At 44.0% G+C, this 12,558-nt stretch overlaps 1 protein-coding gene across 1 annotated transcript in view; it reads right to left on the bottom strand.

Moving 5' to 3' along the window:
* Positions 1–2,686: 2,686 nt before the first annotated feature.
* TM9SF2 (transmembrane 9 superfamily member 2) overlaps positions 2,687–12,558 on the bottom strand; it is a 496,116-nt gene continuing 486,244 nt past the window's right edge. The window contains exon 17 of the mRNA XM_033948899.1: positions 2,687–3,785. Within this exon, the coding sequence (XP_033804790.1) occupies positions 3,718–3,785 (68 nt within the window). The 3' untranslated portion in view covers positions 2,687–3,717. The remainder of the gene's footprint in view (positions 3,786–12,558) is intronic.

Consider the following 12,558-nt stretch of genomic DNA (forward strand, 5'->3'; position numbering starts at 1 on the left):
AACTGAACAAATTTCTGCTCTAACATGGTCTGGAGAGAAGCCTGCAATTGTGGATCCGAGTCTGAAACTGGACTTGCTGAGGCTATAGGTTCTAAGGTGGCGGTAGACACATGCTTCGACTTGGAGGACTTGGATAGCTTGAGGACCACTGCAGGAACCTTCTGCTTAGGTATCTGACCTGAGGGGAGCTCAGGGGAAGATAAAACAGGTGTACTTGAGGTCAAAGATGATCCGAACGATGAGACTTGTGGTTGGAGCTGTGGAAACAAAAGGACCCTCCGTTGACTTCTTGACCGAGTTGGAAGACGAGGATGTTGCTGAAGAGTCCATCTGAAACAGCTTTTCCACTTGAACCCGACGTTTCAGGGCTTGAGGTTAAAGAGTAGCACAGCGCGCACAACTTCGGGCTATGGTTAGGCCCGAGACAACAAAGACACCAGCAGTTGTGGGTTCGTGAGGGATATCGCACGCTGACACTGACTACCGTTCTTGAAGCCTGTGACTGGCTGGGACATAGGAGGGAAGATAGCCGCTGCGAAGTCGAAGCCCACAGGCTGCGGGCACACGACCTGTCCCACCAGTCAGCCGACGCAAAAAATAAAACTTTTTTTTAAAACAGAAAAGAAAAACACAGCTATTCTCTAAAAAAGACGCAAACCGCAGTGAAGAGAAGGCACAAAGCGAACAAGTTTAGCGCAGTGTCAAAGTTCAGACTTCTCATCTCTGCGGAGAACTGAGAAGACTCTCCCTGTGGTGGGCGGATAGGCACTTACGCATGCATGGTGCGGCAGACTCGAAATTTCTGAGTTTCTACAAGCAAGTCTGCTTGCGAGGCTGTCCACATCTGGGCTCCGTGGATGATGTTACTCATATGTGAGAATAGGCTGCCTGTTTGTCCTGGGATAATCACTGCATTGATATTGAAACATGTGCACTCCCCTATACACCCCCAAATACATCCTTTTTTACTGGCATATAAGTGGCTCCTGCAGCCATAAGGGCTATTGGGGTGGTAGATAAGTGTGTCTGGTGGATTCTGGAGGTGGTTTGGGGGGGGGGGGGCTCACCATGACCTATAAGGGAGCTGCAGTGAGATGAAGACATGGCACCCTTTGTGTGAAGTTCACAGAAGTGCTCTATAAGGTACCCCACTATTTAGGTCTGGGTGTTAAGTCCATCACTTTGCAGACCCCTCCAACAGGGCTTGTTCTAGGCATTTTTGACTTGGATGAAAAGTTGGACGAAAATGTGGTATAAAGATGGACGATTTAGACTTGGACGATCAGATCGGCAGGACGTATGCTTAGACAATTTTTGAAACAAAAAAAAATTTGGATTTATTTTTCGAAAATGTGTCCTAAGCTGTTTTTTACTTTGGACAACTTATGACTTGGACAAAAACAGACTTAGACGTTCCTTTCGATTATGCCCTTCCACGGTTCTTCTGCTTAGAAAAGAGACGGCTGAGGGGAGATATGATTGAATTTTACAAAATCCTGAGTATTGTAGAATGGGTACAAGTGAATCAATTTTTTACTCTTTCAAAAATTACAAAGACTAGGGGACATTGGATGAAGTTACATGGGAAATACTTTTAAAGCAAAGAGGAGGAAATATTTTTTCACTCAAAGAATAGATAAGCTTTGGAATGCGCTGCCAGAGGTAAGAGAAGTTAATATAACTGGTTTTAAGAAAGGTTTGGACAATTTCCTGGAGGAAAAATCCATAGCCTTATTGAGACAGACATGTGGGAAGCCACTGCTGATTGGTAACAAGTAATGTTGCTACTATTTAGGTTTTTGCCAGGTACGTAACCTGGGATTGGCCACCGTGAAGACAGGCTACTGGGCTAGATTGACCATTGGGTCCGACCTAGTAAGGCTATTCTTATGTTCTTATAATTTCCTTAGTGACTTCACTCCAGATATTAGCTCAAATTTGATCGTGTTATGATCACTGTTTCCCAGTGGATCTACCACCGTTACCTCTCATAATCTGCATAGTTGAGTAGGTGTGGCTCTGACCATCTAGATGAGCAGGCTGGATGGATTGTGCAAGTCTTTCTCAAAACCAGAAATATGTGAAACCAAGCAATTTAAATCTGAGTGGCAGGGTAGCAGTTAAAGTGCAGTGCAGTGTGCAGCAGTCCTGCAAAAGTTGTGCCCTCAGAAACAGGAATCCCTAATTTTTTGAACATTTCTGTTTTTTAGTGTCCTAATTATTTGAAACATCAGGCTATGTTATTTGCTTTGTTTTGCTGAACTGTTTAAATACATATTTCCTGGTAAAGATAGGTAAAGTGGGAGAGTGATCCTTAGCTGTCCTAATCACTTACAATCACTCCTAAGAAATATTAGCATCAAGTTGCAATTTTGTGTCAAACTGGAATGTTTGTTACCAGTTACAGGGTAACCATAGCAGCTTTATAGGCATGGTATCCAGAAGCAGAAATAGTGCACAAAGAAAAACAAACCAATAGCAACGAAATTATGTTTGAATTTTATTAAGTTATATAGATGAATTTTAAATTAAAAAAAAAAAAAAATCAATTACTGATGTGATGATCTTTTTTTTATACACTTGAGTAAAAACTTTCAATTGAACAAGCAATAATGGAGGAAAAGGCAACAAAAGTTCAATACTGCTTATGAAGTAAATTTCCTAAGCAATCTTTCAATTCTGTATCAAGATAACTTTTTACTTTTTATCATAATGTACAGTTCTGCAGTCACTAAATACACCATGGACTAGTTTCACCGTACTGCATAAGCAGTTATGTATTCAGCTCCTAATTTACTAAACAGACTGTGGCCCTCTTTTACAAAGCTGATTACAGCGGCAGCCTGCAGTAATTGCACTGAAGCCCATTGGGAATTAATGGGCTTTGGTGTCATTGCCGAGCGGCAGCTGCTAGCTTGGCTTTGTAAAAGGGTGTGTGTGTGTGTTCTACTTACAACAGAAATCTAGATTCTAATTAAATGTTTGCCTCATATTTTTGCACAGGCAAAAAGTGATGATAGATCAGGTCCTTAGTGTTCTTTTAGTTTAGAATAAATAACACTTTAAGGCAGACTGAAAAAGAAACTGATACATTAACAGAAGTAAAAATTGATAAAATACTTTTGATTCATATCTGAAGTATTCAGAGTATGCAAGGATCCACTGAAGACACTTTTTTAACAATATTTTTTAAATTTATAAATCTATAAACCCAATGACTCAAAGGCACAGCTTAAAAGGTCAGAAATCACTGGAAGCAACAGACAATAAGTAGAACAGCTGCCACCAAAGGAAAAAAAGAAAAACCAGCTAGAATAAAAAGGAACACATTTTAGGTATTATTCTTTAAAATTATGAAAAAAACAATCTTTTTCTTTCTAAAACAAAAAATATTCATCCCACCCAAGTCCAGAAAATCATATTTACAACTTTACTTTATTCAGAAGTCGTAATACATCCAGTTCACCTCTGAAGTATATATCTCTATTAATGTATAGTTATTGTATTTACAAATACATACCCTATTTAAGTTTACTTTTCATTAAAAACATTTCAATGAAAAAAAAAAATCACAAAATCAAACAAAAACCATACAAAATGCTTCAGTGAAAACAGATGTGTTATGGAGGGTGTACTTCATAAGAGAAGCTCTTCACCAGAAGTGGAGTTCTTCTTTTAAATTATGCTAACAAATGTTTCACTTTCTTTTTAGCATCTTCAGTCAACTTTCACCACGCTGTATATTTTGGTAACGAACCAAAAACATGCAAGAAATCCAATTGTTCCTAAAACAGAAAATAAATGATTCTATATTAGCTTTTTCAAAATGACAGTATCCACATACAGTGGTACCTTGGTTTACGAGTGCATCGGTTTGTGAGTGTTTTGCAAAATGAGCAAAACATTTGCAAAATCGGCGCCTCAGAAACCGAGCTTGCCTCGATGTACGAGCGCCTCCCCCCATGATCCGGCACCCCCCCCCCCTCACCGCGATCCAACATCCTCCCCGTACCCATCACCCACCCGAACACATCACTTACCCCCCATCTGGCACCCGGCACCAACGCACAGGACATGCCGGTGCCCGGAGATCTGTCATCCTTTTCACTGGGCCTTGAGCACCTGCACATGCTCAAGGCCTTAGTTCCTGCTCTCTCCGAGATTCTTGGAGATCTCGAGAATCTCGGAGAGAGCAGGAACTAAGGCCTTGAGCATGCGCAGATGCTCAAGGCCCAGCGAAAAGGACGACAGATATTCGGGCACCGGCATGTCCTGTGCGTTGGTGCTGGGTGCCAGATGGGGGGTAAGTGATGTGTTCGGGTGGGTGATGGGTACGGGGAGGATGTCGGGTCGCGGGGGGGGGCCTTCGTGAGTGGGGGGGGGCAATGCCGGTTCTCGGTGGGGGGGGGGGTAGAGCAGTGCCACTGGCCTCGGGGGAGGGGGGGAACGAATCAAGCGAGTTTCTCTTCTTTCTTTGGGTAAACTCACTTTGATATACGAGTAATTTAGTTTACGAGCATGCTTCTGGAACGAATTATGCTCGTAAACCAAGGTACCACTGTACTGAGGAAAAAGTATCAGCATCTGATCAGATCAAACATTTTATCATTACAAATTTGTTACCTTGCATATCTGGTTAAAACTGCCTTCTATGCCAGATCAAAATAGAATGTATAGAAAATCACAAGAACCCGAAAAATACTAAGGAGGCTTAAAAGTAAACCTCAAAAAAGTAAACATCCCAGACCCCAAGAACTGGAACCAAATAGGGGGGAGAGACTAGAGCGGAGCTGGTGGATATAACTATCCCTAATGAATGAGTGATAAACACAGGAAAGCCCTCAGTCACACAGCCACACACTGGAAAATCCAGCGGAAAAGGCTGTCACTGGCTTACACCCAACAGGGTGTTAACTGTGAAACATCCCCGGGCTTTTACACTGTGTATAATTTATAATAAAGTGCACCCCAACAGTGCTCGGTGTGAAAAAAGATAATAAATCAAAAAAACACACCCTCATTCCACCATTAACAGCAATAGTCTCTGCCCCTTATCCGGGGGGTCAAATGCAAACGTCCAAAACCAGCAAAGTAAAAAAGCCAACAGGAAGTACTTAGCTTCTCAGTGGAAACAACAGCCAGCAAAGATGTTGATTCTCGATTCGTCCAACGGGACTCCGTTTCGGGGGTGCACACCCCCTTCTTCAGGAACTGCTGAACTGCGCTGTGACCTCCAAATGATCCGGCACAGCTTAAGTTGACAGAGCTGGAAATGGCTCTGAACAGAACAGAACGCCTCTGATTTAAACTGTAGATGCTGAAATGTGATTGGATGGAAAAGTCACATGAATCCCCTGAAACACCAGGGGAAAAAAAAGAAAATCACTATCCCCCCAAAAAAACGGAAAATAATGAAAAAACAATAAACCAAAACCTTTAAAAGGCATGATGCCATTCAATGTAATCATTATGTCCAGTGGGAGCCAATGCTTGCAGTTCAAAAATCCAATATTGCTCCCTCCGTTGTAACCAGAGAGTTTTATCTCCCTGATAATGTTCGTAAACTTGTTCAATGATAGACCAGCGTAACTCTTGGAAAGTATGTCCCAATTGAACACAATGAGGCACTAACGGTGAGGTCATGGATTGAGTGTTTATACGTGAGCGGTGCTCAATGAGGCGGGTCTTCATCTTCCTTTGAGTCCGGCCCACGTATACCATGCGACACGGGCATGTAATGGTGTATATAACCCACATGGATTTGCATGTAGTAATCGATTTGAGAGTATAAATCTTAAGAGTCTTAGGATGTTGCCATGTATTCCCCTCTATGGTGGCTATGCAGAGATCACACGTGTCACTACATTTAGAGTGCTGTCCCCGCTGAGTGATGTTGCGATCAACTAAAGGTCTAGAATGAACAACGTGATCAGCAATATTCTTGGCACGAGAGTATGCAATGCGTGGAAGTTCTTGAAATATGGAGTGCAGCTGAAGAATGTGCCAATGTTTTCTAATGCTTTGAGCAACAACCGCAGCTCGATCAGAAAAGGACAGCACATAGGTAGTTCTAGACTCTTCAGAAGATGGAGCTGAAGAGAGTAGAAGAGTCTTGTTGGCATATAAAGCTCTAAAATAAGCCTTTTGGAGGACACGGTGCGGATAGCCTCGCTCTTTAAATCTACTGTAGAGTTCTCGAGCTTGCTTACGGAACTCATCACAGTCTGTGCATAGCCTCCGGATACGTAAGAACTGACTTATAGGCAAAGATTGTTTGAGCTTGGTAGGATGACAGCTTGTGTAGCTCAAATAGTTGTTGACCTCTACAGATTTTCTATAAACAGTAGTGGTTAAAGTGTGGTTGGATTTATGAACCATAACATCCAGAAACGATATTTGATGTCGGTCGGATGTCATTGTAAATCTCAAATTAATATCTAAAGTGTTAAGCCAATCAACAAACCGGCTCAACAACTCGGGAGGACCCATCCAGATGCAAAAAATATCATCGATAAATCTATACCACACTTTAATATATGCAAACCATATAGAGGAATATAGATAAATTTCCTCAAATCGAGAAACATATAAATTGGCGATGCTGGGAGCAGCAGCTGTGCCCATTGCCACGCCATGTGTCTGTAAGAAAAACTGTTGGTCACATTGAAAGTAATTGTGGTTCAAAACCAACTGAGCTAGTTGAATAAGAAAGTCAGCTCGAACGCGATCATGATGAATATCCTACATAAAAATTCTAGAAATCAATTCTAGAGCAGCGTTTTGGGGGATGTTAGAATATAAAAACTCCAAATCCATGGTGACCAAGAGGTAAGAATCTCTGATGTCGGTAATCTGGGTGATACATGACAAAAAATGAGTAGTGTCCTTTAAGTAGGACCTGGCTTTAATGACTTGAGGTTTAAGAAACCAATCAATAAATTTGGACAGAGGCTCCAGCACTGTCCCTCTGAGGGACACAATAGGTCTACCCGGAGGGGGGTAACGTTCTTGTGTACCTTAGGGACAATGTAAAACGTCGGACGGCAAGGGGAGGACAATTTCAAAAATCTTTTTTCAGCCCCAGTGAGCTGACCTTCGTCGTAAGCCTTGTCTACTATAGAGGCAATGGTGCTAATAAGGGAATCAGTGGGATCCCCAGTAAGAATCGAATAATAACATGTATCAGTAAGATGTTTGTTAACTTCGGCAGCATACTGTTGGTTGCTTAAAACAACAATAGAGCCGCCCTTATCGGCAGGCTTAATGACACGTTGAGTGTCCTTGCCCAAACTTAAAAGGGTGGCTCGTTCGCGCCTGGTGAAGTTGGAATAACTACGAGGATTAGTGCCCAAAGACCCTTCCAGTGTATGCAAATCTCTCAAAATAAGCTCCCTAAAAGTATATAAAGCAGGGTCTAAAGGGCCTGGAGGGAGCCATTTGGAGGAAAGTCTAAATATGGAGGGGTCAGTGCGAACTGGCTGCTTGTCAAAAAAATAGCTTGATCTGAAGAGACCTGATAAACCTTTCTATATCGCACCGTGTGGTAAAAGCATCATATCGCGTGGAGGGAACGAATGAAAGACCCTTGTTTAACACCTCTAATTGGTCAATAGACAAGGGAATCCCCGAAAGATTATTCACTAGGGGTTGACTGGGCCGGACGATCTCGTTTGGAGACGGATTGATGGATTTGAGCTGGGATATTGGCCTCTGTTGGGCCCCCTGCCTCTCTACCTGCCTCCCCTCTGCCTCCGTTGTCTGCCTCGACCCCCCCCCCCCCCCGGGTAAAAAAACCGGAGATTTAGATCTGGTACTAAGATCATCTGAACCACTACTGGAGCCTAGGTCCAAATCAGTGAGTGGCTGAACAGGTAATGTACTGCGTTGTGTGTCTTTGAAAGTCAGCCACGAGTAAATGTTGCCCTTTGCATAATCATCTGCATCGCGATGAAATTTTTTGATCTTGGATGCACGTGTTTTAGTTCGCAATTGGTCAAGTGACTGTTGAATGGTCGGCAGGCTGTCTTGAAATACCTGAGCAGCCTCCGGCTCCTTGCATATTTCTTCATGAATTTTATCTGCCTGAGCAGACACTTCTTGAGTGACTTCCTGAATCGTATCAACTATGAGCATCATTAAGTCGATGGAACATTTGTTTAAAACAGATGCCCACTTTTCCATCCAATCACATTTCAGCATCTACAGTTTAAATCAGAGGCGTTCTGTTCTGTTCAGCGCCATTTCCAGCTCTGTCAACTTAAGCTGTGCCGGATCATTTGGAGGGTCACAGCGCAGTCCAGCAGTTCCTGAAGAAGGGGGTGTGCACCCCCGAAATGGAGTCCCGTTGGACGAATCGAGAATCAACATCTTCGCTGGCTGTTGTTTCCACTGAGAAGCTAAGTACTTCCTGTTGGCTTTTTTACTTTGCTGGTTTTGGACGTTTGCATTTGACCCCCCGGATAAGGGGCAGAGACTATTGCTGTTAATGGTGGAATGAGGGTGTGTTTTTTTGATTTATTATCTTTTTTCACACCGAGCACTGTTGGGGTGCACTTTATTATAAATTATACACAGTGTAAAAGCCCGGGGATGTTTCACAGTTAACACCCTGTTGGGTGTAAGCCAGTGACAGCCTTTTCCGCTGAATTTTCCAGTGTGTGGCTGTGTGACTGAGGGCTTTCCTGTGTTTATCACTCATTCATTAGGGATAGTTATATCCACCAGCTCCGCTCTAGTCTCTCCCCCCTATCTGGTTCCAGTTCTTGGGGTCTGGGAGGTTTACTTTTTTGAGATCAAAATAGAAGGCACTTTTAGTAAACTTAGTGCAAGCTTAGCTCTTGTTAATGGATATTATAGTATGCTAAGTGCTTAGCAGCCCATATATACTGATGCGCTTCTTAAACCTTAATGTGCAATAAAGCACAGTTACTTACCGTAACAGGTGTTATCCAGGGACAGCAGGCAGATATTCTCACATGTGGGTGACGTCATCTACGGAGCCCCAGCGCGGACAGCTTTTCAAGCAAACTTGATTGAAGTTTCAAGTTTGCTACACTGCACCACGCATGTGCATGCCTTCTTGCCCACTAGAGGGCGCATCCCACCTCGTGGTCCTCAGTTCCATAACTAGCAAAGAAGCCATCCTCGGGGAGGCGGGCGGGTTGTGAGAATATCTGCCTGCTGTCCCTGGATAACACCTGTTACGGTAAGTAACTGTGCTTTATCCCAGGACAAGCAGGCAGCATATCTCACATGTGGGTGACCTCCAAGCCAACCAAAAAAGGGCAGGTGGGAGGATGGCAATTCAGGAAAACAGATTACGTAACACCGACTGGCCAAACCGGCCGTCGTTTCTGGACAAAGTGTCCAGACAATAGTGGGAGGTAAACGTATGAACTGAAGACCAAGTGGCAGCTTTACATATGTCCTCCACAGGAGTAGATCGGAGGAAAGCAACCGAAGCTGCCATCGCCCGGACCTTGTGCCCCGTGACTCGACCCGGGAGTGTAAGGCCAGCCTGAGCGTAGCAAAAAGAAATACAAGCAGCCAACCAGTTGGACAAGGTGCGCTTGGAAACAGGGTGCCCTAGACGATTAGGATCAAAGGACAAAAACAATTGAGGAACCTTCCGATGAGACCTGGTACGTTGGAGATAAAATGCCAACGCCCTCTTACAGTCAAGCGTGTGGAGCACCGTCTCGCCAGGATGGGAGTGGGGTTTAGGAAAGAACACAGGAAGGACAATGGACTGATTGAGGTGGAAATCAGACACAACTTTAGGTAAAAATTTAGGATGGGTGCGGAGAACCACCTTGTCATGATGGAACACAGTGAAGGGCGGATCCGCAACCAAAGCTTGCAACTCACTAATCCGTCGAGCAGATGTGAGAGCAATCAGAAATACCACCTTCCAAGTAAGGAATTTCAAGAGAGACTTGTCAATAGGCTCAAAAGGAGGTTTCATCAGTTGAGCTAAGACAACATTCAAATCCCAAACGACAGGAGGGGGCTTCAGAGGGGTACAAACATTGATTAGACCCTTCATGAAACGCGTCACCAGAGGATGAAGCGAAAGAGAACGGCCATCCAAGTGCCGATGGAAAGCCGAAATGGCACCGAGATGTACCCGGACAGATGTCGTCTTCAGTCCGGAATTAGACAAATGTAGCAAATAGTCCAGTACCGAAGACACCGGGACCGAGTCCGGATCCAGATGACGCGAGGAACACCAGGAGGAAAACCTGGTCCACTTCTGGGAATAACAAAGCCTGGTCGAGACCTTGCGCGAGGCTTCCAAAACTTCCCGCACCGACCGTGAAACCTGGACCGAAGTCAAGGGGAAAGGAACCAAGCTGTCAGGTGTAACGACTGAAGATTGGGATGTAACAGCGAACCCCGACTCTGAGATAGCAGAGAGGGAAACACAGGCAGAAGCAGAGGTTCCCTGACACTGAGTTGAAGAAGCAGGGAGAACCAGTGTTGACGAGGCCACCGAGGCGATATGGATTGCTCTGAAAAGAGAAGATGGAACTTCTATCTACGTGGGTATAGTCTACAGACCTCCGACTCAATCGCAGCAAATTGATAAGGATCTGATTGTGGATATCCAAAAGTTTGGAAGGAAAGAGGAGGTTCTGCTGTTGGGAGATTTCAACCTGCCGGATGCGGACTGGAATGTTCCGTCTGCGGAATCGGAAAGAAGTAGGGAGATTGTGGATGCCTTTCAAGAGGCTCTGCTCAGACAAATGGTGACGGAACCCACAAGGGAAAAAGCGATATTGGATCTGGTCCTCACAAATGGAGAGAGTATCTCTAATGTTCGAGTGGGTGCTCACCTGGGTAGTAGCGATCATCAAACGGTTTGGTTTGATATAACGGCTAAAGTGGAGAGCAGCCGCACGATACTTAAAGTCCTAGATTTCAAACGTATGGACTTTAATGCAATGGGAAAGTACCTGAAGAAAGAGCTGTTAGGATGGGAGGACATAAGAGAAGTGGAAAGACAGTGGTCTAAGCTGAAAGGAGCGATAAAAATGGCTACGGACCTTTATGTGAAGAAAATCAATATAAACAAGAGAAAAAGGAAGCCGATATGGTTCTCCAACCTAGTGGCTGAGAAAATAAAGGCGAAAGAGTTGGCGTTCATGAAATATAAAAAAACCCAAGAAGAGGAGAGCAGAAAGGACTACAGGGTGAAATTGAAAGAAGCCAAGAGAGAAATACGTTTGGCGAAGGCACAGGCGGAAGAACAAATGGCTAAAAATGTAAAAAAGGGAGATAAAAATTTTTTCAGATATATTAGTGAAAGGAGGAAGATAAAAAATGGAATTGCTAGGCTAAAAGATGCTGGGAACAAATATGTGGAGAGTGATGAGGAGAAAGCAAATGTGCTAAACAAATACTTCTGTTCTGTGTTCACAGAAGAAAATCCTGGAGAAGGACCGAGATTGTCCGGCAAAGTTACACGAGAAAATAGAGTAGATTCTGCGCCGTTCACGGAGGAGGGTGTTTATGAGCAACTTGAAAAACTGAAGGTGGACAAAGCGATGGGACCAGACGGGATCCATCCCAGGATACTAAGGGAACTCAGAGAGGTTCTGGCGAGTCCTATTAAAGACTTGTTCAACAAATCTCTGGAGACGGGAGTGATTCCTGGGGATTGGAGGAGAGCGGATGTGGTCCCTATTCATAAAAGTGGTCACAAGGATGAAGCAGGAAACTACAGGCCGGTGAGCCTCACTTCAGTTGTTGGAAAAATAATGGAAGTGTTGCTGAAAGAAAGGATAGTATATTTTCTTGAATCTAATGGGTTACAGGATCCGAGGCAACATGGCTTTACAAAAGGTAAATCGTGCCAAACGAACCTGATTGAATTTTTTGATTGGGTGACCAGAGAGCTGGATCGAGGACATATGCTAGATGTAATTTACTTGGATTTCAGCAAAGCCTTTGATACAGTTCCTCTTAGGAGGCTGTTGAACAAACTTGAAGGGCTGAAGTTAGGACCCAAAGTGGTGAACTGGGTCAGAAACTGGCTGTCGGACAGACGCCAGAGGGTGGTGGTTAATGGAAGTCGCTCGAAGGAAGGAAAGGTGACTAGTGGAGTCCCTCAGGGTTCGGTGCTGGGGCCAATCCTGTTCAATATGTATGTAAGTGACATTGCTGAAGGGTTAGAAGGAAAAGTGTGCCTTTTTGCAGATGATACCAAGATTTGTAACAGAGTAGACACCGTAGAGGGAGTGGAAAATATGAAAAAGGATCTGCAAAAGTTAGAGGAATGGTCTAATGCCTGGCAACTAAAATTCAATGCAAAGAAATGCAGAGTAATGCATTTTGGGATTAATAATAGGAAGGAACCGTATATGCTGGGAGGAGAGAAGCTGATATGCACGGACGGGGAGAGGGACCTTGGGGTGATAGTGTCCGAAGATCTAAAGGCGAAAAAACAGTGTGACAAGGCAGTGGCTGCTGCCAGAAGGATGCTGGGCTGTATAAAGAGAGGCGTAGTCAGTAGAAGGAAGAAGGTGTTGATTCCCCTGTACAGGTCATTGGTGAGGC

Source organism: Geotrypetes seraphini, chromosome 6 (assembly GCF_902459505.1).
Source record: "Geotrypetes seraphini chromosome 6, aGeoSer1.1, whole genome shotgun sequence".
NCBI classification, from domain to species: domain Eukaryota; kingdom Metazoa; phylum Chordata; class Amphibia; order Gymnophiona; family Dermophiidae; genus Geotrypetes; species Geotrypetes seraphini.